The sequence below is a fragment of the Camelus ferus genome, chromosome 22 (genome assembly GCF_009834535.1).
Source record: "Camelus ferus isolate YT-003-E chromosome 22, BCGSAC_Cfer_1.0, whole genome shotgun sequence".
NCBI classification, from domain to species: Eukaryota; Metazoa; Chordata; class Mammalia; order Artiodactyla; family Camelidae; genus Camelus; species Camelus ferus.
Window position 1 is genome coordinate 19,658,577 of NC_045717.1, and position 27,190 is coordinate 19,685,766.

The 27,190-nt window shown below is 53.2% G+C and overlaps 1 protein-coding gene and 1 long non-coding RNA gene across 4 annotated transcripts; one reads left to right on the forward strand and one right to left on the reverse strand.

The window, feature by feature from the left end:
* Positions 1 to 35: 35 nt before the first annotated feature.
* MAST1 (microtubule associated serine/threonine kinase 1) lies at positions 36 to 25,018 on the reverse strand. Of its 3 annotated transcripts, XM_032465507.1 has the most exons (27): positions 24,961 to 25,018; positions 21,966 to 21,997; positions 19,931 to 20,019; positions 19,385 to 19,460; positions 17,329 to 17,407; positions 15,211 to 15,371; positions 14,990 to 15,065; positions 14,607 to 14,816; positions 12,858 to 12,959; positions 12,596 to 12,728; positions 12,449 to 12,516; positions 9,829 to 9,908; positions 9,531 to 9,739; positions 7,208 to 7,346; positions 6,961 to 7,093; positions 6,659 to 6,824; positions 6,456 to 6,557; positions 6,155 to 6,277; positions 5,528 to 5,637; positions 4,661 to 4,839; positions 4,336 to 4,583; positions 3,796 to 4,002; positions 3,394 to 3,623; positions 2,960 to 3,082; positions 2,705 to 2,841; positions 1,475 to 1,662; positions 36 to 1,377 (listed from the first exon to the last, which is right to left on the reverse strand). In XM_032465507.1, the coding sequence occupies exons 1-27, from the start codon at positions 24,997 to 24,999 to the stop codon at positions 119 to 121; spliced, it is 4,698 nt and encodes a 1,565-aa protein (XP_032321398.1). In that variant the 5' UTR covers positions 25,000 to 25,018; the 3' UTR covers positions 36 to 118. The 3 variants fall into 3 exon arrangements, with proteins under 3 accessions (XP_032321398.1, XP_032321397.1, XP_032321396.1); XM_032465506.1 differs by lacking the exons at positions 21,966 to 21,997; positions 24,961 to 25,018 and adding an exon at positions 21,634 to 21,818; XM_032465505.1 differs by lacking the exons at positions 21,966 to 21,997; positions 24,961 to 25,018 and having other exon boundaries at positions 19,931 to 20,173.
* LOC116659033 lies at positions 1,339 to 9,612 on the forward strand. The gene is made up of 5 exons (XR_004314305.1): positions 1,339 to 1,478; positions 3,224 to 3,381; positions 3,862 to 4,016; positions 8,135 to 8,207; positions 9,513 to 9,612. It is a non-coding gene; the product is annotated as an uncharacterized LOC116659033 (long non-coding RNA).
* Positions 25,019 to 27,190: the final 2,172 nt, after the last annotated feature.

Genomic DNA, 27,190 nt, shown 5'->3' on the forward strand with positions numbered 1-27,190 from the left:
CATTACCAGGGGAGGAGAGGCAAGCTCCAGAATGCTAACACAGCACGGACATACTTTATTTATATGTGTACATATGTATACAGGCAGCTGTACAGCGGAGAGCCAGTGGCTCCCTCTGCTATGGGCCTGGGGGCATGGGGCAGGGTGCCCCTTTTTTGGTTAGGCCTGCTGGGGGCGCAGCTTCAGCAGGGCACAGGGAGGTCAGCCCCACCTCAGGCTTGGTGGTCGGGACCAGGAGGGAAGTGGGTGGGGCTGGGGGCCCTGAACTGCTGGGCACATTCTTTGTTGGGGCTTGGGAGGGGGTCTGGGGCTCTGGGGAGAGCTTGGGAGAGGCAGATTTGGAACGAGGCCCGCTCAGCGTGGTCCGCTCTTCCACTACCTCCAGCACCCAGCGCTCTCGGCCCCGGAGGGCCTCAGGTGCGGGAGGCGCCAGGGGTGTAGATTCCTGTAACCCTTTGGAGTCCAAGCCCAGGGGCTGGGACGCCTCAGCCTTGGCCCCAGGCCTCACGGGCTCTACGACAATGGGCACCGGGGGCGTGCCTGCTTCGCCGGAGCTGCTGCGCCGGCTGGTCTCGTGTTCCTGCACTGGGCTCAGCGCGGCCTTGGCCACGGCCCTGGCTGCCCCACCTGCACCATCCTCTGTCTGCACGCTCTGATGTCGTGTGCCACTGGCATCCCGCTCCAGGGTCCTGCCCCCGGAGGTCGTCGGGCGGGGCGGGGTGCAGGCCTCGGTGCCACCCGGGGACTCCTTCTCCTTACTCGACGCCAGTGGCCTGGGGGCGCCCTCGGGCAGCATTGGGTCCGCGCCCAGGCTCAGGGGCGACTCCTGGCGGCCCAAGCGGCGGACAGCGACCTGCCGGGACGCGCCAGGACCCTCGGTAGGGGGCGTCTCGCCGTCCGACTCGGCGAGGCTATGCAGCGCCAGCTCGCCGTGGAAGTCCTTGCGGAAATCCGGGTGGCCCACCTCCAGGCTGTGTTTGCGCAGCGCGCCCTTCTTGTCAGCGCCCAGCGAGGCTCCCAGCTTCTCTGCCGACTGCACGCGTTTGAGGAGCGGTGAGCGCGGGGGCTCGGCACTCTTGGGGCGCGGGCGCACCACCGGTGGCGACGAATGCAGCTTGGCCGGGAAGCTCTGCGTCGTGTGCGAGCTGCCCACCGTGTGGCCTGGCAGCGGCGGCGGCGACCCCTGCGTTGGGGACGGCGTGTGCGCCAGCGGCGACAGCGGGATGTTGCCAGCCGATTTGCAGCGCGCCGATCGGTACTGGCGGTGCAGCTTCGGCGACAGGCCGTGCAGCGTGCTGGGCCGGATGTGGTGCGACGCCGAAGACGCCGGAGAGTTGGGTGTGCTCGAGGCTGGAGAGCTACTCTGGGATGAGGCACCTGCGGGCAGGCAAGAGCGTGTCGAGCGCAGCGGGCACCACCAGGGCACCGCCCCGCCACTGCAAGCCGCTAGGCCCCGCGCAGGCGCAGGGCGTACCTAGGTAGGCGGAGTCAGGCGTGGAGCGGTAGCTGTGGGTGGGTGAGCGCGCCGGCAGCCCGTGGGTGGGCGAACCCGGGAGGCTGTCGCTGGACGACAGCGAGCGGTTCAATGACGACAGCGAGCGGCTAGTGTGCAGCAGGTTCGACTGCTTCGTGATCTTGCGAAAGAGGGAGCTGCGCTTCTTGCTGGGAGACAAGCAGCAGACCCTGGACCCTTGACCAGACTCCAGAACTTCCTGCTCCTCCCACTTCAGGGCCTCTAGGCACCTTGCCCTCCCGGGACCGCCCACCCTTTAGGCCCTTCCCTCTACAGCTACAATCCACCTATCAAGACTGAAAGAACTAACCTTGACTACATCCCTCATGGCTCCTCCCACCTCAGGCTTCACCCATTCCTTTCTGACCCCTCCAAGTCCAAGCTAGAAACACCATTCAAAACAGAGCCAACCTTTTCTGGCCCCGCCCACATGTCTAGCCCCTTCCCCTCCAGCTAAACCCACCAGTCAGGGCAGAAAGAAATTCACTGGACTCAGCCTGGCTGGTCTCACTCAAACCCCCATGCTCTCCTTGTCCAGGCCAAACCCACTAATCAAAACAGAAAACTGTCCTGGCCCACCCACCTCTCCTAGCTCCTCCTACCTAGAAGGGAAGAAATTGTTTCTACTGGCCCAGTCTTGCCTGGCATGCTCTTCCCAGATACCAAATCTCTTCTCTCAGCCCCACTCAGTCCTCTAAATACATCCAGCAAGGCAGAATCATCTCCAGGACAGAACCCTGTTAGTCTGCTTAATCTGCTGGCTCTGCTCAACACACACCCACAAATGCTTTTCCCCCAAGCCAAGAAGCTAGGCACATTTTCCTTTCCTGGCTCCTCCCACTTTCCCAGCCCCTCCTCTGTCCTCTTGGGTTTTTCTTTTCTTTTCTTTTTTTTTTTGGAGGGGAGAGAAAATAGGTTTGTTTGCTTGTTTGTTTGTTTAATAGAGGTACTGGAGACCGAACTCAGGATCTCTTACATGCTAAGCATGCACTCTACCACTGAGCTATACTCTGCCCCATCTTCTTGTTGTTCTTCAGTTGGTGACCCCGGCCATCTTTCCTGTGCACAACCACCTCTCCTGTGCTTGTCCCTTCTTCTGTCCTCACCTGTTCCTCTCCCACATAAGCTCTGACCAATGCTAAAAAACTGGAGTGTTCCAGCGGCCTGCCCACTGCATTTGTCTCCACTCACCTCTCCTGGCCCTCCTTGGTAGAGGGCCGCTTGTTCCTCCGAGCCATTTTGGCCTTGTAGCTGCTGCGCCGGGCAGGGCCAATGCGGATGGAGGTATTTTCGAACGGCGTTGTGGTCACGGCCACTTTGTTGCCACTCTGGGGGATGAAAGGGGCAAAGTTCTCCACTGGAAGCTGCTCTAGCTCCCTGGGCTCTCCCCTACCCTTCGCCCCCACCCCCCACCCCTGCCCAGTTCACTCTCTCCCATGGAGTCACCTTAAGGATCAACTCGACGACCTCAGGATGCACCATGCCATGCACAGCCTCCCCGTTCACATGGGTGATGAGGTCTCCGGCACAGAGCCCTGCCTCCTGGGCTGGGCCCCCCTCCTCCACGTGCTGGGAACAGGACACCCCACAGGGGTAGGATTAACAGGATGGGTAACAAGGAAAGTTCCCTAAGTTTATGTGCTGGACACCCAGCTGTGCATGCATGGTAATCTTCGTAACACCTTATGAAATAACAATTATTCTCCCCAGTTTACAAATGAAGAAATTGAGGCTCAGAGAGGAAAGTGACAGAGGCGGGGTCACAGAGGAGTCTCGTCCAGGCTGCCTGGTTCCAGAGTCTGAGATGTCCCTAATCCCTGGGGAGCATTCTCTCTCCATACCCCCACCGTGGAACACAGACTCCACCCGTAAGTGCTCACCCAGACAATGTGGTGTACACTGTAGACATCCGAGTCACCCATGTAGACACGGATGGCACGCAGTGTGAAGCCATACTTCTTGCCCGAGCGTTGGATGGTGATGGGGGAGCGGAGCCCACTGACAGCCGGTGAGTAGTCCCGGCTGGGTGAAGAGTCCCGTGAGGACGGGTTGGAGGACAGAGATCGTGGGGACATGGGGCTGGCCAGGGGTGAGCTTCCATGAGGGTCCACTGCAGACACAGGCCCATGGTCAAAGCTCAGGGCCAACAGACACAGCTTTCCCTGTGTCTTCTCCTCCTTCCTCCCAACTCAGAATCCCAGAGCCAATCACAGTGGACCAGAAAAATGCACTTGGCACAAATGGGGGCAGCCCCTCCCCTGCCAGGTGGGGCCCAGCTTCACCTGCAGGGATCATGACAGACAAGGCAGTGGCCGAGGCTGACTTGATAACTTTGCCCCCTGTTCTAGAAGGCCGCTTCTCTACCGTGGGGTCCCCAGACAGCTGCTGGTGCCGCGCCCGGCGCAGAACCAGGTCATTGGTGGCTCTTGGGCCTGCTGGGTCCCCATCCTTCGAGGTTGGGCAGAGGTCGCCTGGGCGTGGGAGGTCAGCTGCAACAGAGCAGGTGAGTTAGGGGTCATTCCAAGGTCACAAGTTTCTTGCATGCTGTTCCTTCTGCCTGGAATGCTCTTCCTACTTCTCTCCCTGGCTGAATTGTGAGTTTCATGAGAGCAGATAACATTTGCATCTGAAACAGCTCCTGACACAGAGAAGTGCTCAAATACATTTGTTGACTGAGCATGGAATATGGCGTTCCTCATGCTGAGACTCCCAGGTTGGAGGGTTAAGAGTACATGAGAACTTGCAGAAGCAGTACCAGGCTCATTGAACGCTCACTTACGGACACTGAGGAATTGGGAAAGATGGCAGGAGGGGGCACTCACTGGCCTCAGGGTCCCCGGTGCTGGGGGTGCCATCCCCTTGAGCTGCCTCTTTAGGGGCCCGTGCATCCAGCGAGCCTGGGGGATCGGAGCTGGGCCGGGGAGGCCTGCGCAGCCGGGCCTCATCCTCGTCCTCTTGAGGGGCACTGAAGCGGCTGGGCTCCAGCAAGGCCGAGAAACGGCGGCGCGCTCCCAGCGGGGGACTGGCCTCCCCCTCCAGGAAGCTGGCCTCGGACGCCGAGAAGCGCTTGCTGAGCAAAGGGGGCGTGGTCAGAGGAGTTACTCCCCGTCGGGTCCCGCCCCCAAACCCAGCCCGGCTCCTGCTCACATCTCCGGGGAGCCCCCTCTCCAGGTCTTCTCTCGCAGGGTCAGGCCGCCTAGGCCCTCCCGCTTGCCCGACACCTTCTCCTCTGGCCCCTTGGCGCTTGGCTCCCGTTTGCTGACCCCCGCTGCCGCCACGGGGGTCTTGGGCTCATGCTGCGACAGCTGCTCCATACTACTATACACCTGCAAGGATGGGTGCGTGGTGGTGGGAGGCAAGCCGGGCCCCCAGATCCCTCCTTCGGTCCTGAACCAATCAACTTCCCCGCTGCTGGACCGGCCAAAGTACGCTCGGCCCCAGTGAAGCCCTGCCCAATTCTGGGCTGACCCCGACCATCTGCAATTCCTCAGGTTAGGCCCTATCCCATAAAATTAGGCTCCAATCTATTCTAGATCCTGCCTTAACTATGCCCTAAAGAATGTACTCTCCTTCCTTCCCAGCCTCCCCAGGCCCACCCAATTACGTGTACCCTCGCCCAAGTTAGGTCCTGCATACCCCTACATGCTGCTCCTCAAGGAGATCTTGCCCAGCCTTGCCACACCCATGCCCCGCCCCCGCTGCTCATTCTTTCCATCCCCATCCAAGACTTAGCCCCGCCCCACTGTGGGTCCTTTCCACAACTGTCCAGGTTCCTATTAGATTCCACCAATGCCAAAGGCCAGTACCAAGACCCCCATGCTGCCTCCCCACCAGTCTTCATCACTTCCAGATCCCCATCCCCTCAGTAACTTCCCCAGTCTGAGACCTTAGGCTTACGACCCTGCTCCCCACAGCCTCAGCTCCTGCCCTCTCCAGGCACACCTCTATTGGCTACCTCAACACAGGCTCCGCCCTCCCAGGGTCTCACCCTACCCCAGCCCCACCTTGGCCCACCTTGCTGAAGCGCGGGGAGCAGGAGGAAAACTGGCGGATCTCCACAGGTTCCTCCTCCGTCGTGTCTTCCTCATCATAAGAGTTCACGTGGTGATACCTGTCTGAGCGGGCTGGGGTGGAGGTGTGGGCCGTGACCGCGGGCACGGGTCCACTCCTGAAATCACACTCCGCGGGAGCCAGATCCTGCAGGCCCTGCCACGCCCTTGCCCCATTCTCCAATCTGATTCACGCCCCGCCCCCACGCCGGGTCCCTGCCCCCTTCTCTGAGGCTCTGTCTAGCCCCGCCCCCACAGAGGCCACACCCACAGATCCCACCCAAGGAGCTCTTCACCTCGGCTCCGCCTCCGCCAGCCTAAGCTCTTGCTTCATTCTGGGTCCTAGCACCGCCTCCTAACCCAGGCCCACGCCCAGTTTTAGAACTCACCCCAGGCCAGGCCCCACGCCTACCGCAAACTCGTTCCTTAGCTTTATCTCAGACTCAGCCCCGCCTCTATGCCGAACCAAGACCCTCCCGACCTCAGCCCTCTCCTCTCGTCTAGGAGGCTGGTCTCCTACCCACCTGGGTCCCAGCCCAGGCCATATCCAAGGGCACCGCACCACAGGATCCCACCCTCTGTCCTCACTCACTGTCGAAATAGCTGGTGTCATCCTCGGACTCCAGGTGGGGGATGAACTCGGCCTTTTGCCTCAGCAGCCCTGTCCAATCTAGGTCTCGAAAGAAACTGTGCTGCTTCACCTCAAAGGCACCGCCTGGGGAGGAAGGGATGGAGAGGTTCAAGGAGGGAATTCTAGCGACAGCTATGGCCAGCCCAGCAGCACAGCCCCCGACTCGTTTTCTGCCCCAGGGCCACAGCGCTGGGAGCCTTGCTCTTCAACAATGACAACGGCCCCCCCAGCTCTCAGCTTCTCTGCACAGCTGACCCCTTACCTGCCCCTAGCCGGACCAGGGGGTTGGTCTGCAGGAGGCTAGATATCAGGTTCTGGGCATCCGCGGGCAGGGCTTCATCCCCCTCGGGCCACAGGATGTCGTCTGCAGAGCAAGGTGGGGCTAGGGTTCGCTTTTGGAGTCCACGAGGCCATGGGACAGCCCACGTCCCGTGCCCCCAGACTGCCCACCGCGGAGGCACGCACCACTGATGACCTGTCCAAAGAGCTCTTCAGGTGTGTCTCCGAAGAAGGGCACGCAGCCAACCAGGAACTCATAGAGAATGATGCCCATGGCCCACCAGTCCACTGGCTTGCCGTAGCCCTGGCGTAGGATGACCTCGGGTGCGATGTACTCTGGGGTCCCACACACCTGGGGGCAGGCCGTCAACCCACGCCCTGGCCGCAGAAGGGGCCTCCCAGGGAAGCAGCGCCCCCCACCAGGACCTGGGCCCCACAGTCCTGCCAGGTCACTCCACCCGCGGTGACCCCCACTCCCGCACACACACCTGTTTATCCAGGAACTCCCGGGCATCCTTCTCTATGTGGCCTTCATATAGGTTGGTGGTCAGACTCATAAGCCCCATCTTGGAGAGGCCGAAATCCGTGAGCTTGATGTGCCCCATGGAGGTGATAAGGAGGCTGCAGGCATGACCCAAGGTCTTAGAAGCCAAACCATCCACTTCACTCCTGGCCCTTCCATGCCAGGGCCTCCCAAGGGGCAAGGAAGGAGAGATGGAAAAGGTCAAGGCTCACTTGTCAGGCTTGAGGTCGCGGTGCACGATGCCATAGTTGTGCAAGTACTCAAGGGCCAGCACTGTCTCAGCAAAGTACATACGGGCCATCTCCACAGGCAGCGCCCCAATGTTCTTCAGCAGGGTAGCACAGTCCCCCCCTGGGGGTGAAGGAATAGGCCCACGTGAAGAGGGAGGAACCCCTGGCCCAAAGCTGAGCACTCCACAGGCACCAGAACACCAAGTCCTCCTCTCACATTGCCCCCATTGTACAGCCAAGGAAGACTGAGGCTCAGAGAGGGGCCTCCCTCTCCCCAGGTTGCATGGGGAATTTGCATAGGGAGTGCCTTCTACCAGACTTTTCTTGCCCTCTTACCATCCTCCAAAGTCAGCCTAATCAGCCGATTTTACACAGGAGGCAATTGGAACTCAGAGAAACGTTGGGTCATGCAGGGAATTGATGGTAGAGATAAAGTTTGGTCAGGACTGAAAATGCCTGCTTATCTACTGAGTTTGGGAGCATGGCCCTCAATCTGGAATCTGACCCTTGAGGGCCTGGGGCCTTAAAATATAGATTCCTTGCCCCCACCAGATTTACTATAAGCATCATTCATATTTTAGTCTGCCCCAGTGTGCATTTCTCCTTTTTCTTACAAGAGTCAGATTTCCTTCCAGATTTAGCAGCTGGGTCAGCATGTAACCCATGTTGCTCCAATGACTGTTCCCTCCTGTAGAATGTAAACTGAGATCTGTTGGATGGGAACCTCACTATATCAGGGCTTGTTTAGAGGGAAGTCCACAGATGGGAGAGCAGAGCCAAGAGATGAAGAGATTCCTATTGACATAATTTGAGCACCTAGATGCAGCCATTCCTGAAGGTGACATTTTTTGGTCACAAGTCAATAAATTTCCTTTCCTTTTTTCTTTTTTTTTTTTTTCCTTGAGCCAGATTTAGCTAACTGTCAGAAACTGATGAATCTTACTCTCTGAGTATGGTCCCAAGAATCTGAATATGGTCTCAGGTAATCCTGATTTACACTTACACTAAGAATAAAATGCCCTTGTGCCCATGGCCTCCTTGAGCCTTATGGTCCTTGTTGCCATCCTCACTATATGAAACAACCCTATCTCTTTTGGCTTGTTTTTCTTGTTTATTGTCTGTCCACACAAACTAGAATGTTACCTCCATGAGGGAAAGGTGTGTCTGTCTGGATCTCCATTGTGCCACTAGTGCCTAGCACAGTATCAAGGTATCAAGGAGGTGATGAAGGGACATTTGTTGAGTGACTGGATGGTCAACAAAGGCTTGGAGGTGGCACAGCTGTAGCCCTGTGAGATCATGTGTGTGTCCTAATAACCATAGTACATGTGTATTTGGACAATGGATGGATTGATATTTGGGTAAATATAACCGTGGTGGATAGATAAACAGATGAAAAACATATACGTTGGTGGTTAGATGAATGGATGGATGGCAAATAGATGGATAAACTCATGGATGAACTGTGGATAAATAGATGGAGTTAGGCAGCTAGCTAGCTAAAGTGAGATAGGTGCTAGAAGAGAGGTTTGAATGAATGAATAAACAAGGGTGATAAGTGGATGGATGGAAAGATGGAAGGATAGATGATGGATTAATAAATAAGTAGGTATTGGTGAATAGATGGATGGCAAGTAGGTAGGTGTATAAATAGATGGATGAATGAAGGATAGATATAGAAAAAGATGGATGGATGGAACATAGATGTACAGCACAAAGATAGAACCCTAACATTAACTATGGACTTTAGTTAATAATAATGTGTCAATATTGGTTCCTCAATTGTAACAAATGTACCACAATAATACAAGATGTAAATAAAAGGGGAAACTAGGGGGTAAGCGGGAACTCTCTGTACTTTCCAGTCAATTTTCCTATAAACCTAAAACTGCTATAGACCAAAAATGAAGTCTATTAATTTTTAAAAATATATGTATAATGGGTAAACAGATCTATGGATGGACAAACAGATGGGTAATCAAATGGATAGATGGATGGAAGAATGGAAAAATGGCACATAGAAAAACAGATGGATCAGAAAATGAATAGGTGAATGGAAGGATGGATGGTTGGATGGATAGATAATTGGATGGATGTACCTATACTGAGAGAAATGAAAACAGATAAATAGATGGCTGCATAGAAATAAACAGATGGAATGAATAATCAATGACTGGATGGATAAATGGGTGGATAAACATACAGGTGGATAGTCAATATGGTCACTGGGGCCCAGGAGGCCACCCAGCAGCCCTGACCAGTGTGCATTCCCTCATCTTCCTTGCAGCCCTGCAGGCAGCCACACCTTCCACATATTCCATGACCATGCAGAGGTGGCGACGGGTCTCAAAGGAGCAGAACATTCCGACCACAAATGGGTTCTCAGCAAAGGTGAGGATGTCGCGCTCCACAAAGGCCTGCTGGATCTGGTTACGCAAGATCAGGTTCTGCTTGTTGATCTTCTTCATCGCGAAACGCTGCCTCGTGTCCCGGTGCCGCACCAGGTAGACCGCGCTGCAGGGGGAGAGAGCGAGGACCGGCCATCACCTCCGAGACACCCGGCCTCCGCCACCCTCCCCCCGCCAGAGCCCCGGGTGGCTCACCCGTAGGCACCATTGCTTATGAGCTTGATGGTCTCAAAGTCATTCTCCCCAGGTGGTTTCTTAGCCTTGGCACTGCGGCCCTGCAGGGAAAAGATGGAGATCACCCCATCATCATCGTGAGATTGGGACTCTTGTTATTCCATTTAACACATAGGGAAACTGAGGCACAGAAGGGGTGGGTAGGTCCTTCATCCCAGTGCCACAGTGAGGGAGTAACAAAGTCAGGACTTGAACCCAAGACTGTCTGACTCTGAAGCCATATAACTAACTTCTGTCCATTAGAAAACAAACCTACAAAATGGCTAATCACCCTCATATATAAAGAGCTCCCAGAAATCAACAACAAAAAAACCTAACAATTAAAGAGAAAGAATACGCAAGATACGTGAACTAGAGTTAGACCTCTTAATTATGTGAAAAGATGCGGAACCTCACATATAATGACAGAAAGGCACACTAAAACTACCGAAGATACCATTTTTCACCTAGCAGATTGGCCAAAAAAAAATTTTTTTTTTTCAAAAAGCTGACACATTCTGTGGGCAAGGCTTTGGGGAAACAGATACTTTTATACCTTGCTGGTACAGCCCCTATGAAAGGTACTTTGGTGTATATCAGAGTTACAAATGCATGTTTCCTTTGATCCAGTTATTTCACTTTTGAATTCATGCTACAGATATGTTTGCACATGTGAAAAATTATATATGTACTGTCTTGCTGACTGCAAGATTGGAAATAATCTATATATAGGAAATTGGTTAAATAAACACATGAGGGATATCTGTATAAAGGAATATTGTACCACTTTTTTTTTTTTAATGAGGACTATCTCTGTATACTTATTCAGACAAGTTCTTCAAAGTATTTTATTAACTGGGAAAAAAAAAACAAAGGACAATATATACTGTATGCTTTTGCATAAAAAGGGGGGATATAATCATATTTGGAGGTTATATGCCTATGGGGGACAAGAGTGGACATAAGATTTTTTGCTGTATACCTTTTTAAAAAATGATCATTTTTCTTAGGGACAAGAGATTTGTTACATAAATATTACACAAAGAGATCTATGAGATATAAAAATGCTGAACTTCTATGCTCCTAAGAATGTAGCTCCCAAAAGTCTGACACAAACATTGACAAAATTACAAAGAGAAATTACTCAAACAAGGATTTAACACATCTCTCTCAGAAACTATTAGATTGATCTGGCAAAAAAAAAAAATGAATAGGAAGATGGAAGATTTGAATCACTCAATAAACAAGTTTGATTGAATGGAATTACATAGGATCCTACAAACAACAATTAAAGATTAAATACCTTTTTACAGTTTTAAACTTTTGAGTGATGTCATTCCATTACCTATTCAAAAAATTAAACAAATGGCATGTATAATGAGATTAAAAAAATATATATATGTATATACATATAAAGGACAGATGTGTGTGTATATGAGTGTGAATTCACAGACAAAGTTTGAAACAAAGGTTGCAAACTCAAATGCCTTCAGGGGCCAGGCATACCAGGTGAGGGCCATGGATGACTGGGGTATAGGTACCCCGAATCATAGGTCAGCCTCCACTCAATGCCAGCTGGTTCCACCCCCATGTTGTCAGAACTTCTGATTTTTCAAAAGAGGCACAAACCCAGATTTTAAGACAAAATCTTCTGATTTCTATATTTTGCCACAAGTTTTTGAAAAATACTAGGCAATTCAGAGAAAACACATGTACAACCATCATGGACAGGCAATCTCCACTAGATACGTGAAACATCTACCAAAGTGTGGTTGGCCTCAGAGTGGGATTATAGTCATTTTCACTACACTGAGCAGTTAACCCAGAGACATTCAACCCAGTCAAAACTCCCTGCAGAGTTCCTCAAGAAATTAAACATAGAATTACTATGTGACCCAGCAATTCCTAGGTAGGTACCTAAAAGAACTGAAACAGTTGTTCAAACAAGTACTCATACACAAATGTTCATAGCAGCACTATTCACACAATAACTAAAAGATGGAAACAACCAAAATGTCCATCGATGAACAATGGATAAACAAAATGACATGTATTATTCAGTCGTGAAAAGGAATGAAGTACCGATTCATGCTACAACAGGGATAAACTTTACAAACATTATGTCAGACACCAAAGGCCACAGAGTGAATGATTCCATTGATATGAAATATCCAGAATCAGCAAATCCATAGAGAGAGAAAACAGATCAGTGGTTGCCAGGGGCTGAGGGGGATGGGGGAATGGGGAATAACTGCTTAATGGGTCCAAGTTTTCCTTTTGGGATGATGAAAATGTTCAGGAACTCAACAGAGGTAATGGCTGCACAACATTGTGAATGTACTAAATGCCAATGAATTGTTCATTTAAAATTTGTTTAAATGGTATGTTTACTGTGTAGGTATTATGGTTGCATGTATTTTACCAGGAAAAGAAAAAAGCCTATGGAGAAAGAGCCATTATTAACCCATTTTACAGATGGGGAAACTGAGGCTCAAAATGGGGACCAAGCGAGCCACCCAGACTGAGGGCAAACAGCCAGGAGGTGAGCACCTATCAGTCGGGCCACAATCAGCCTGTTGTCTGCTGAGCCACCTGGCCTTACCTCAGAGAGCTCGTCCTGCTCAGGTGTGTTAGAGCCGCCACTGTCCTGTTCCTCCAGGTGCACCACATCTAGGAAGGGAATGAGAGTGAGCAGAGGCTGGCGTCCCAGCCAGTTCACCTACAGTCCCCTGCACCCACCAGCCAGCACCTGGAAAGGGGTCACGGGTGAGGCCCAGCTGGCGGATGATGTAGCGGGGGATGTCCGTCTTGACAAGGTGGCCCTCCTTAGCATGGCCCTCGGCTGCCTCCAGCAAGTGGTAGAACTCCTCAGGGTTGAATTCCTGAGGCAGGGAGGAGGGGTGGGGGGTGGGCTCAAGGCGAATTCTGAGGGGCCACATTCAGCCGCCGCCCCCATCCTTACCCTCTCACACCTTCCATCCCCACCCCATGCCCATGCCCAGCCCCCTCACCAAGCACTCCAGCAGCCTTGCTGGGCGGGAGATGATAATGAGCAGCTTCTTCACCAGCTGAGTGACGAAGGCCACCTCCTGGCTTTCGGAGCGTTCATAGGCCTGGGGCAGGGGTCAGAGTGTGGGTGGGGTTCACAGGCACCTTTCCCGATGCCACCGGAATTGACATCTTTGCTGCTTTTTTTTCCATTTTACAGGTGAGAAAACTGAGGCCCAGGCCACATGGTAAAAATAATCATTATTGTTATTACAGCAAACACTGTCCTAAAATCTTCACTCATTCAATTCATCTTCAAAACCACCCTATAATCCAGGACTAGTTAAAAATCCCCCTACCTGGAAGTCTCTCTCCTCAGGTCCCTGGTTGGCTTCCTACTCCTCCTCCTTCAGGTCTCAGCTCAGCTGTCACCTCCTCATGGAGGCCTACCCTGATTTCCCCAATTCAAAATCAGACCCCATCTCCTGGCAGCACCATCAATCACCATTACTCTACTCTCATGCTCCTGTTTTCTTCTTTCTTTCTTTCTTTTTAATTAAAGTATAGTTTATTTACAATGTTGTGTTAGTTTCAGGTATACAGCAAAGTGGTTCAGTTATACATACATATTCTTTTTCAGATTCTTTTTCATTATGGATTATTACAAGATATTGAATATAGTTCCCTGTTCCATACAGTAGGTCCTTGTTATTTATCTATTTTATATGTATAGGAATGTGTATCTGTTAATCCCATACTCCTTATTTATCCCTAACCCCCTTCTCCTTTGGTAACCGTAAGTTTGTTTTCTAGGTCTGTGAATCTGAGTCTGTTTCTGTTTTGTAAATAAGTTTGTTTGTATTATTTTTTTTCAGATTCCACATATAAGTGATATCATATGATATTTATCTTTCTTTGTCTGACTTACTTCTCTTAGTATGATAATCTCTAGGTCCATCCATGTTACCCCAAATGTTATTATTTCATTCTTTTTTATGGCTGAGTAATATTCCATTGTATAATTATGGTGCTCCTGTTTTCTACCAAACAGTCCACATATTAATTTATCTATCATGCCCATCAGGGTTGAGACAACAGGGAGGCAAATGAGGCAGTCACCTTGGGCACCAAAAGCCTCAGTCTTCAAAATAACTAATATTTTAATGCAGTACTTGGAAAAAATCAAAATCAATGCCAAAAAAATCCATGATAAGCAAAATAGCAAAATTTAAATAAGAGCAGAATCCAAAAGGGCTGTGCCAAGCCATATTGGAGCTTGAATCAAAAGGAAAAGTGTGGAACAATCTCTATGTGTTTTTATGTTTTTAAAATGATTAATAGTTTCAATGAAGATATTATTATGGATGAGTTTGTTTCCATTAAAACCAGTAGATTATAACAAATTTTGGTTTAATTATAAATAAAATATTTAAGCTTAAAATAATGTTAAATTTTAACATACCTACTTTTTCAACTTTTTCAATAATTACTGTTCTGAAGGAAAAAAAAAAAAAATCACATGCCACATCCTCGTCCCAGCCCTGACACCACCTGAGAAGTAAAGACCTGAAGGAGGTGAGGGAGGTTAAATTCCTGCTTCCTCCATCAGACCTAGAGTCTTTCCCCTCCACCCTTCAATCTTCAGCGCCACACTAGCCGCTTGTCACATGGTAGGCAACCCCCCGAATGAATGTGGGGTGAAGGAAGGGATGGAGGCACAGGGCCTGATTTGGGGGTGTAGAGACTGAGATAGAGCCTGTCTGTGCACTTACGTCCTGCAGCAACTTCTCCAGATTTTCCTGCAATTCGTAGAAGTAGACAGTGGTGATGAGGCCGTCGCGGGACTTGGTCAGGCAGTCCCGGGCCAGCTCGATGATCTGATGGTGGATGAAGCTGAGTACTCCGTCGGCCAGCGGCAGCACGCTGTCAGGTTCGTAGGCGCGGGCGAAGTCTCGCAGCTTCTCTTCCATCTGCGCCGTGGCCTGCAAGAGGGACGGAGGCAGGGCGGGGATGCCGGCGCGGGGCTGAGCGGGGAGGCTGCGGTCTCCAAGAGCCTGTGCTGCCCGGCGCCGGCCACCAGGGGGCGCGCGGAGCTAAGGCGAGTGAGGGCTCCGGCCGCCCGACTTCCCTACGGCCGCCCCCGGCCCCTCCTCACCTTGGGGAACCTCTCCTTGTAGACATGGTTCATCATCACTATCTCGTTGTCGTAGGAGGAGGGGGAGCGCCCGGGGCTGCGGAGAGAGAAACCCATCCTGTCCAACCCCCAACCTCCGAACTGGCAGCAGACGTCCTCACCCATCATGTTGCAAGTTGTTTATTCACGGGGACGGGGGTCTCGCAGTGCCAGCTTGGAGTGGGAGGGGGGTGCAGACCCACCTGAGGCTCCGCGAGCGAGGCCGCACGGCAGGGGAGCGGCGGCCACCATCCTCGTCCGTGATGCTCTCCGTGCTGCCGAAGTGTTTGGAGAGGAAGTGGAGCTCGTCCACGGTGGGTTGATAGGGCAGCTGGTGCAGGCGCTCCTGGGAGGAGCAGGAAGACTGGGGGGAGGGGCGGGGCCGGGGTCAGAGCCACCGCGGTCCCCCCACTGCTTGGGACCATGGGCTGGGACCCCCGCGTCTGACAGGCCACTGAGCAAGGCCAGAATCAGGACTTGACTTATGATTTGGATCCCAAGGCCCAGCTTGGGATTCCTGGCGACAAATGAGGGGGGGTGCTCAGGGATAGACAAGGATGAGAACAGTGACACAGACAGATGTGGCTCAAGAGAGCCGCTTAAAACCTGAGTCAAGTCATAGGCCCCCTCTGGTCAGAACCCTCCATGGCTCCCACCTTACTCATGGTGAATGCCTAAGTCTTCCTCACAGCCCACAAGGTCTTGCAAGACCTGATCCTGTCTCCTTGCCAACACTCCTCCCACTGGCCCCCTCACTTGCTCTGTTCCACCTGCACAGGCCTCCTTGAATGTCCTTGAATAAGCCACACTCCTGCCTCAGGGCCTTTGCACTGACTGTTCCCTGTGCCTGGAGAACATCTACTATGGATCACTCCTCATTCAAGTCTTTGCTTAAATGTCACCCCTCAGGAGGTTTCCTCTGAATACAGACACCCATCATTCCTTCTCCCTGCCACATCTTGTTACTTCTTGCTGTACTTAGCTCCTGACTTACTACCTCTGTTTTACTTATTTGTTATTGGTATCTGCTCCTCCAGGGCAGAGACTTGGTTCTGCTTGGTCCCTGGTCATGGCCTGGTATGCAGTTGGGGCAAACACAGACCCACAGACATCAGTGGAGAAACACAAGGACATCTGCCTGATTCTTCAGGCAGAATAATCTTTTTAAACATGACATCACTCACTCCTCTGCTTAAAACTCTCTGTCTCATCATTATCTATTAAAATAATATTTTTTAAAAGATGGAATAAATGCAAAAAAAAGTGGAGTGGAGGGATAGCTCAGTGGTAGAGCCTGTGCTTAGCATGCATGAGGTCCTAAGTTCAATCCCCAATACCTCCACTTTTAAAAAATGTAAAATAACCTTTTCAGTGCACATAATCTATGACCTACAGAATCATAATTTCAAGTAGTTCATACTGAGATTTTAATAAAAGGCAAAAAAAAAAATCTCTCTATGCTTCCCACTGCATTTCAAATAAAATCTACCTCACTGCCCTGGCCAAGAAGCCCTCACATGATCAGGGCTGCTGCCTGCCTACCTCCTTTCCTCTACTTCCAACCCAAAGCTCCAGCCACACAGGCTATTTTCAACTTTCCAAATACGGAAAGTTCTCTGCTGCCTCTGGGAGTTTGCACATGCTGTTCCCCTTCCTAAAACACCCTTCCCTCCCTTCTTCCACCTACCAAGCTCCTGCTGATCTTTTGTGTTGGCTTCTATGATGCCTCTTCCAGGAAATCTTCCTTGACCTCCCTCCAGCTGAGTCAGGTGCCTCCCCTCTGCTATTACCTTGCCTTATGCTGCCCCCATCACAGCTCCAACCACTCCAGCACCCTGTGTTGTAAATGTCTTCTTACAGATCTGTCTCCTCTCATGAGGGCTTTGTGACTCCTTGGACTCTGGCCCAGTTTGTAGAGCCCACCCACCACATAACAGTCACATGATAAATGTCTGCTGAACATCATACTGATGTATGGATGAGCTAACCAGGGAGACAGGTAGAAGGGGGGTGGCAGATGGAGATAGAGACTTTGGATATTGCAGTGGATGAGGAAATGGGCTCTGAGTGAAGGATGTGGCCTAGGCCTGGCCGGCTGCAGACACTTGGGCAAATGGCTTAGCCTTAATGTCATTATCTGTAAAATAAGTCCAAGGTGAGTAGGACTCCCCCCTCCCCCAGGAAGATATGTCATAGGTGGAGAGCCAGACCTTGGAGGGGATTGTAACTCACTAACAGGTGGACAGGTGACACCCTTGGAAAATAAGAGAAATCCAAAGGTCTCATTTAGGCCACCCACCAGCCCCGCCTGCCACACTCACCGAGACGGTGGAGCTGGGTGTGTTGGTGCCATAGCCAGACGAAGGGAGTGAAGCCAGAGACCAACGACGTCCATCCGCCCTGGAACCCAGCCGATGTGCTCAAAGGCCGCCAGGCCCCACCAGTCCCCCCAATCCTCAGGGTGTGAGAGAAGCCACTGGCCATGGCCAGGGCTGGGGAGTATATCTGTGCTCTGAGATTCCTGAAGGCCCTCAGAGTCAAGGAGGTAAAGAGGAAGTCTTCCAGCTGGGCACCCAGGACCTGGAGCAAAGATCAGTCTCCTCTGCCCCTTCCTGTGATCCTCCTTTCCCGTCATCCTCATGCCAAGCAAGCCCCCAAAGTGAAAAGCCCACCCCAGGAAGTCATCCCAGAGGGATCCCAAAAGACATCTCCTAGAGAACCTCTCATGAGAAAATTCTCAGAGGAAGACCATTTGGGTCTTTTCAGAGAAGAAAAGTCTCTTTCTCAGACACACACACACACACACACACACACTGGCACACACCCCCACAGACACAATCACTCTCATGGCCACATCCACTAGTATGACTGTTACTAGTGCGGTTGAGTTCACACACTAACAGTCACACACATTCACACCACATGTCTCAACACAGACATACGCATTCACTGTCCTATACAAGGACTCAAATATCACACGTTTCTAGGCTAACACACAATCATACACGCAAAAACAGACGTACACTCACATATAGACAGATGTACTTACAGAGACCTGGTACTATCACTCTGACCCCCCCACACACACTCCCTCACACAATCTAGACTGTCACATTCACGTGACACACATTGATGACACCCTCACGCACACAGTCACACATTCAAAATCTCTCGCAGCCGCACCCTCATTCATGCTCCCACACAAATTACACACTCACATGGCCACACACGTGGAGGGACATGCTTCCTCACATATTCACACACATTTACAACCCTACAGGTACACAGCCACACACGTTCACTCTCACAGGCTGATGGTTCACATCCGTAAACACGTGCAGGCCCAGGCTGTCTCACATACTGACCTCACAAACTCACAAACATCCACATCAGCACACAGATTGCACACTCACATGGACACACATTCCCCCGCGCTTGACTTCTCTCTCCAGGCAATGCCCTCGTTCAGCCTACCCGATTCCCAACTCACCCTCCATGTAGGTGACCACATTCAGCCCAGTCTTGGAGCCCTTTTCTGGCTCCCTACTGCCCTCAACTGAATTCCATAGTCGAAGGTGCCTACCCCTACTCTCCCAAGGGAGACGTCCTCTGCCCCACAGTCTCCTGTGACTCCCACACCACAGCTTTCACCAGACTTTGCAGTTGTCTAGCCTGCGTCCCCAACTCAACTCCAAGAATAAAGACGGGGTGTAGTTCACCCCATAGCCCAGCTCCCAAAATATAGCAGTTTTCAGACAACGTTTTTAGAATGAAGTTCAAAGAGAAAGAGACCTGCCCAAACACCCTGGCAACTCTCAGAATTTTTCCAAAAAACATTCAAGGAATCTCTCTGCCTCCTCAAATTTTGCCAAAGGCCCTCAGAAAGTTTCATCTTAGGGACACTCCAGAAATGCACAGAGACCCCCAGTGGGAAACGAGATTCTTCCTCTTGGGCCCTCAAGAAATAGCCGTAGGCGCCCTCCCTCACGTCGAAGAAACCAAGCCCTTCGATGGGCATCAAGCAGTCGGCGCTTGCGCACCTCATCCCCGCTTCCGTCCTGTTGCTATGGAAACGCCTGGCCTGGAGAGGTAGGCTTGAGAGACTAAGATAGCCTGGGCGCAGAGCGCAAGCGCTTTCGCTCAGCAGCAAAAGAAGCCCCGCCCAGTCCCTGATTCTGAATAGGCGATTGGCCCCGCCTTCTTATAGTTCCCGCCCCTAAGGCTGGGAGCCTGTTCCCGCCAGGACGTTGGGGCATTCTGCGTGCGGGACCCTCAAGCCCTGACTCAGGTGCAATTAGGAGGGGAACAGATGGCGGCTCAGACGGTGGGTGGGGAGGTTATGGCCAGATTTCTGGGGCCCTGGGGAGAGGGACTCACCTTCGGGAGGATGCAAAGGAAAAGTGGGCTGGGGCGTTGGGGGAGAAGTTGCGGGGGCTGTCCAGGGGACTGCTACCTGTGGTGGAAAGAGGGAGATCTTTAGGCCTGGGGTAGGAAGCAATCCCATCAGGCCTCCTGATTCTCAAAGCGAGTTCCAAACAGCAGTTTGTCCCCTCTTTATTCTAGCCCCATCCATGTATGAGTGGGCCACGCCCCCTTGGCTGTGGCCCCGCCTCTCAAAGTGTTTGGTTACCGAATCAGCCCAACCTCTCTCCAGGCCGATTCCGCCTTCTTCTGGGATGGCCCCGCCCCTCAGATATGGCTCCTCCTTTCCGCCCCATCCCCTTTCCAATCAAGCTCCTCCTGGACCTCCGCCCACATATGCCCGTCCCTCTGCGGACTGGCCAGGCCAACACAAAGATGGCCCCGCCTCTTGTCCAGTCTGGGTTCTGTCCATCCAGACAAACCTTCCGGTGGCATGGACACACCCCTCGCCTGTGGCCACGCCTCCTCTGGCTTGGCCCACAAACCCACCACCTGTCTCACCCAGGTGTCCTGGCAGTGGGGAGTGAGGTCGCGGCAGCGTGGGCGAAGTGCTGGTCAGAATGAGGCTTTTCCGGTTACTGGTGCGGCAGCTGCGGGAAGGCGAGGCAGGGGTCTGGATCCGGCCATAGCCCAGTGAGTTTGTGGGCCCAACCTGCTGACCTCCCATCTCAGATCCCCACCATTCTCCCATTTGTGTGTGCTTGGATGTGCCCCCAAAGGACTCCTCAGAGAACTGTGTATGAGAGGAGATGCGTATGTGGACATGTATGTCTGAGGGTCCTGCTGTGGATCACGTGTGATCGCCTACGACACAGTGTATCGGTCATGAAGTGATAGGTCCGTGTGATACCACTGGAGATACCGAATGTCTGTGTTTTTGGGTGTGTGTGTAACCTTCGCTGTGTGTATTCAGGTGTGGCACCTAGAGTGTGAGTTCAGCACTGGGAGCATCCTACTGTGACATCATGTGTGACAGTTCTTGGGTTTATCTTGTGTGACATGGCCTGTGGCTTTGTGTGTCTATATGACACAATGTAACAGAACTTGTCCATGACTAGATGTGCCACTGTGCACTGTAAAGTACGCAGATGCATGATTTCTGCTACATGTGTCTATGTCTTTGCACAGCATCCTGAATCTGTAAGAGAAACTGTCCTTGTGTCTGAGTGTGACATTCACCATATGTACCTACAAGTGGCATCTACTGGGTGTGAATTTAACACCCTGTGACATGGTGGCCTGAGCATGCCACCATGTGTGACATCGATAAAAATGTGTAAAAACGTGTGATATTGTCTCTCCAACTCTGCAAGGTTCTTTTTGTCTGTTATTCTGTCCTCCGTGTGACATAGCATGTGACATACTTAGGCGATATCATGTTGTGACATTGCATGGATGTCATTGCCACACATGTGTCTCCGTGCATCTCAAATGGCATAATTATGTGTGTGGATCACCATGCAAGTGACATCTTACTGGGTGTACACTACACTGTGCCTGTGGGTTTACTTGTCTGTGTGATGCTGAGAGTGCCCCTGTGTGTGCGTGCCTCTGATCTGTGGTCACCATATGGCTAGGTATGCATGGTGACTCTCTGGTGTATCTGGGCTACTAGGGCTGTTGTGTGTATATGTGTGTGACATCATGTCCTGCGTGACGCTGTGTGTCACTATTTTTCGTTTGAGGCTGTGTTCTTGGGGGGGGGTTTGCTATGATAAAAGCCCCCCTTTCATTCTGCCCCTCAGGAGCCCAGCTTCCAAAGAGAGATCCTCCAGCCCCTCCGTTCCCTTCACCCCTCGTCGCAGTGACTGAGCATATTCGCGCGGCCAGAGCACGAGGCATGGGGGTGGGGGGAGGCCAGGCTGCGGCTATTGTTCTTAGGGTGCTAAGCCCCCCACCCTCCCCGTCTTCCCTTACCCTCACCGGGCTACCGGAGTCCACAGCGCCAGCAGACAAAGGCGCTGCAATCCCCCACAGGGCGCAGCCCCCTCCCCCCGGCGGAGGTCCTTTCTAACGTGCGGTCCCCCCCCAGCTTCAGCCCACATTGCCCCCCATTCAGCCCCATCCCTGGCAGGAAGGCGCAGCACGAGCACCTCTGGCGCAGCTGGACAGGGTGCAGCATCCCGGGCCCCGCCCTGCGGCAGCGGCCGGAGGGTGGCTTTAGGGGGAGGGCCAGGTCAGGGTCTGAGGGATCGGGGTTCTACCTCTTGGTGCGACGGAACATACTGCCGCCAGGGAAGGAGGGCATCGAGAAATTGGAAAGCGCGGTCCAGAGAGAGTCAGACATGACCCGGCGGCGGCGACATGATGGCAGGTGCGGCAGCGGCGGCGGCGCGGGGAGCAAGCGCGCGGGGCGGAGGCTGGAGCCGCAGCGGGCAGGGGAGGGCGGGGGAGGGGAGGGCCTGCGACTGCCGGCCACCAGGAGGGGGCGCTGCTGCTCACCAACGCGCGAGGCCCCGCCCGCGCGCGCGCCTGGCGCCCCCACCCGGGCTGGAGAAGGGGTGGCGAGTCGGGCCCATCTCTCCCCAGGGCTCACCTGCTGCTTTTCCGGGGCAGGGGCAAATCCTTCTGGAAGGCAAAGGAGCAAAAGGATAGAGGTCAGCAGGGACCAGCAGCCACTGCCCAGAGTCCTGTCAGCCCCCTGGAGGGGCAGATATGGTGTGGGACATGCCCCTCATCCTCATCCTCATCGTCATCTGCACCCTTGGTCATGAGCTGAGGGCTGGGCTCCTAGGGGAAGAGGGTACCAGAGTGAGTGATTCCTCTCCCAGCCCCCAGAGACCAGCACAGGGCCCCATATAGGACTCCTGAGTTGGCCTCTCAGTGTGTTTTTGCAAATGAAACAGGAGTCTTTATTTGAAAAATATTTCTTGAGCACTTACTGTACGACAAGTCCTGTGCAAGGCATGGGGGACACAGCTGTGAATGAGACAAAAATTCCTGCCCCTTTGGGACTAGTATTTCAAGAAGGGAAGCAGAAGTCTGGACCCTTTTCTGAGAGCACTAGGGAGAGGGGGCATCACCTTCCAGCCAGTTCTGTGTCCACAGGCTAAGGCGAATAAAAGAGATTGGGTAGGGCTGCTGGTGGAAAGATTCAGGTGAGGGTTTCAAAAGCCCTTTGGTGGGGACTCCAACAAAGGAGAAATGAGGAATGTTCTAGGTTCTTTCTAGGATCTCTTATAGCAGAAAGCCCCAGGTTCGAATCTCAGCTTTGCCATTTATAACCTTGACAAATGACCTTCCAATAGTCCACGCTTTCTAGAGGATTCTGTGAGGCGATGAATGGTGACTAACAAGGTCCTAGGAACAGGAGTTATTGTGGATGGGCATCCTGCATGACAGAAGATAGGCTAAAGGGACTCCACACTCCCATGAACAGAGGACATGGTCGGGGTCAAAGGGCACGCTGTCCAGATGGCAACCCTGCCCTCCTGAGCCTGGGTGACCAGAAATCCATGCCAGGTTTTCCCTCTGTCTTTGCAGGATCCGCTAGAATGAGCCGCCCCCTCGGACCAGCCGGCTAGGCTAGGCGACGGCAATAGCCCAATCAAAAGTAAAACTGGATTTTCTGGCCACGGAGCCCGGTACTCCAGACTTGGGTACACTAGGCCTCCAAAGGTGAGCCCCAGGGGGACCCTTAAGTGCCATCTAGAAAAGTCCTTGAATCTAGCCCCATCCGCTAAAGTCCCTAAACATTCTAGGGTCGAAGAAAAGGTCGATGTGGAGCAGTAGAGGATTTAGATCCTTGGCGTCAGTGTAAACAGACACCTCCTCCATCCCAGGTGCAGAGCCGCTTTGCCCAACGGATTCTGCCTCTCCTCAGGATTAATGGACGGCCCTCTAGACAGGGCATTCGAACTTAGGTTGTTCTAAGATCCCAACTGCACACAGGGTACCCTTGGGCGCTCCATGGTTTTGGGACAGCTCCTAAGGAGTTGCACCAGTGTGTGACACTCTAAGCAGGCAGCGAAGTGGTTAACCCTGTCAAAAGGGAAGAGGTTTGGGCAGGACTTTGGAGGGGTAGCTCGGCCTAGAAGAAACCTGGGGAAGGATGGGTGGTGAGTGGGAGGATCTGAGGCTAGGGGCGGGGTCTTGAGCTGGAGGCCGAAGTCCCGCGTGGCGCTGAGCCAATGGGAGTCGGCGTCGGCCAGGGGGGCGGGGACACACCCCATGCAGGCTCCGCCCCTTTCCGCCCTCTTCTGTGGACCCGACGGCGCGGACCCAATCTGGCTTCAGCACTTGCTCTGGCCTTGTCGCAGCTCTCTCCCTTTTATCAGAACCCATTCTCCTAACCCAGCCCTGGGAAGGGGGAGAAACCAAGGAAGACCTGAAGAGCTCATCAGGGCTCTGGTTAAAAGCAAATTAGCTTTCCACCTCAGGTCTGGCTCCAGCATCATCCATATGCCTGGGAAGTCCTTTCTGCTGTCTGAAATTTCTGGACGAGGCCCTGGGTGAGGGTTTGAATCCTTTCCTTCTCTTCCCAAGCTCCAGACTAGGGATGTAGCCTGAGACCGGGCCCACTCTAGGCTTTATATAAACGCCTCCAGATTACCTAGTTCGGCACTGAGCTTCAAGGAAGCATAGAAGAACCAGTTGCCAGGCAGGACCCAGAGTGAAGCTTTGATCAATTTCCTCTCAGGGGTCAGTTTGGTGGCAACAGCCAACCCTCGTATTAACCCTTAAAAGTGCATGCTGCAGGCAGAAGACAACTCTTCTCGGCTTCAGAATTCCCACCCATCTAGGAGGTGGGAGTTCCTGACGCCTGGATTTGTCCCCGCCTTTCCCACGCTCCACAACAAACCTCAGTATCCCACTCTGTGCAGTGGACCCATGCCTCTCACGCCTGCGCAGCATGGAGACCAACATCTTCTAAGGCTGCAAGGAGCTAAAAATCGCTTCCGCCCACCTACAAGCTGGGCTGGACTTGAGGATCTCGGAGTGGGGCCGGGGGGGGGAGTGTTGTAGTGGAGGGGGGTGGAATGAAGAGTGAGGAGGGAGGCTGTCTAGGTGACTGTCCAATTAGGGCAGTAGGAAGAATCCTGGTGGCCGAGCAGGTGCGTGGAGGTCGCAGGGGGTCTTCATGCTTCAGAACGGGACTCCTGGGGTTGTGAGGGGCGAGGCTGCGGCAGAAACATGTTTACCGCTGCTGCGGCGCCGACAGCCCCGAGGGGCGCGAGCCCTGGGGCAATAACTTTGCTCTGCGCCCCTTCAGCCTGGCCGGGAGCCAGGGCAAAGACCTCATACCAGCCCCCTTCCTCTCTGGCAGGCCAGGAGCCCCTCGGGCTATCCTCGAGGGGGAGCGCTAGGCTACATCCCCTCTGTCAGATCCCTGGATCTCCGGGCGGCGCCTGAGGGGCGGGGTCCCCAGCGCGGCGGGACGCGTGGCCACCGTCTTCCCCGCCGGTAGCGTCCCGAAGCCTTGCGAGGGGGTGCCTGGGCCGACCCTGGCGTAAGTTCTCCCGCCTCCTGCCCGGCCCCGCCCCAGGGTGACAACCTCTTACCCTCCACCCGAGGCCGGGGCCGCCGCGTACCTGCATCCTCCGGCGACGAATCAGGCCCGAATCGTCCATGGCGGCGGCGGCAGCGCCTTCGGCCCGGGGGAGGGAGGTGGGAGGTGGCGGCAGCGGTGGCGGCGGGAGGAGGGAGGAGGGAGGGAGGGAGAAGCTGCGGGGACCGCGGCGGCGGCGGCGGCTGAGGGGGGGTGGCGGGGGCGGAGCGAAGTGGGGCGGACCCGGCGCCGTCACTGCGTCTGGGCACCCGAGCTTGGCCTCGGCCAAGGCTGCCCGCGATGGGGGGAGGGGACAGGCGGGGGGAGGAGCCTCCAGGTACCCCCAGGGAAGCCAAACTACAGTGAGACCCCTTTAAGAAGAGACACGCCAGGGGAGAGACATGATCCTGGGTAGAATCCTAACCCAAGAAACACGCCAGGGGAGATATTCTCTCTAAGATATATTCCCTGTGCAGACACACACCCCCTCCAGTGACCCCCTCAGAGACACATTCCCACAGGGAGGTAGTCTCGACGGGGAGGCCCTCTCCAATCAGGAACTCTCCTCTCACCCTGAAAATCATTCCTAAAACAGTCTCTGAGACGTGATGCTTCCAGTCAAAAGCCTACTCTCCAAAGAAGACATAACTCCGCAGAGAAAGATCCCCATGTGTGACATTCCACGTGGGGAGCCTATTGAGTGTACCCCCAATGAAAGACCCCATAAAAGCCATATTCTTTATGGGAAATTGTCCCCACCCACAAGACCCCACATCCCAAGAGATACGTTCTTACAGAGTGACATTTGCACTGAGGAGACTCAACCTCACGGGAGATGCCTCTTCAGAAAAACATTTACATGTATATATCGCTCCCCCTTCCGAAGCAGAGCCTCCCCAGGGAACCCTGCTAGCTTCCTAGCGGTCCTCTCCCTCATCGTCAGGATTAATAAGCCAGACCAGGCTGGGCTGTATTTATAGGAACGATTAGCTGGTAGTTGGAGAGGGGGGCAGCCAAAGCGATTTTCACCACTCCCCCTCCAGTGTTCCTACTCTGAGGCCAAGCCAACTATGCTTCCCAGAGTTGGAGTGGAAAGCTTCGGAGACCTCCCCACTCCAATCCAGGCATTGGAGGGCATGGTGTGGTGGGCCTTCCCAAGGGCCTCAGCCCATAACTGTCCCAAGGCCATAGAGGGTGAGGTCACTGGGGGGTAGCGAGCCCTGCCGGCCAACGGGACCGACCGTGAAGTCTAAGCCCGGGTGTTCCCCAGGGGCCTCTCGACTCATCTCTGCGCCTTTGCCTGAGTTATCTCTGTCTGTTTCTGTCTTCCTCGGCATGTTCGTGTTGCCCCTTGCCGAGTCTGTTCCTCTTACTTCTCTGTCCCAGGCCAGGGCGCCGCTCTTGCCTCCCCTTCTCACGCTCACGGCCACCCCTTCTCAAGCCGGCCTCCGTGGGAGCTCTCCGTGGTGCTGATCTCGAGCCCTCCTGACCGTAGTGCTAAAATACGAGCTCAGGGTCAGGTGAGAGTAGATCAGGGGAAGAAAAGCGTTGTCATGAGGCACAGCCCAGAGGCTGGACAGATCTGACCCATGAGCACCCTGGACTAGCCCAAGATGAACCGGGGGAAGGCTAGAACCACTTGGTCTTGGTTGTTGAAGCCTCCAGGACGTCAATGGGTGCCTGCAGAGGGGTCAGGAGACAATGCCTCCTGATTCGTTTACTCAACAAGTATTGAGCACCTACTGTGTGCAAACCAGTGTTCTGGCATCTGGGAGTATACGTTGGTAAAAAAGATAGACAAAAACTCTGCACTAGTCCCAGAGGAGAGGGAGAGAGATTTGTGGTAGCGGTCACTGCTCACTAAAACACGTATGGACAGTCTACAAGCACAGGCACACATACACACTCTGCAAACATACACACAAACAGAATCATACCAACACGTGCTCAACAAACAGACTCACATACACCTATTCACACACTCGGCAAACACATACTCCACAAAACACACATTCTACAAATACACACACATACAAATACATACTCAGCAAATGCAAATTCACATACAAACACATGCAAACATTTGCAAATATGCACTTAGCACACGCAGAGAGCCCTCTGCAAACACATAAAGAATACAAACACAGATTCAGCAAACACACAAACACATATACTAGTAAACTCACATTCTGCAAATACACATGTAAACACATACTTAGAAAACACAGATATAAACACACTTAGAAAATACAGGCACACACAAATAATACTAC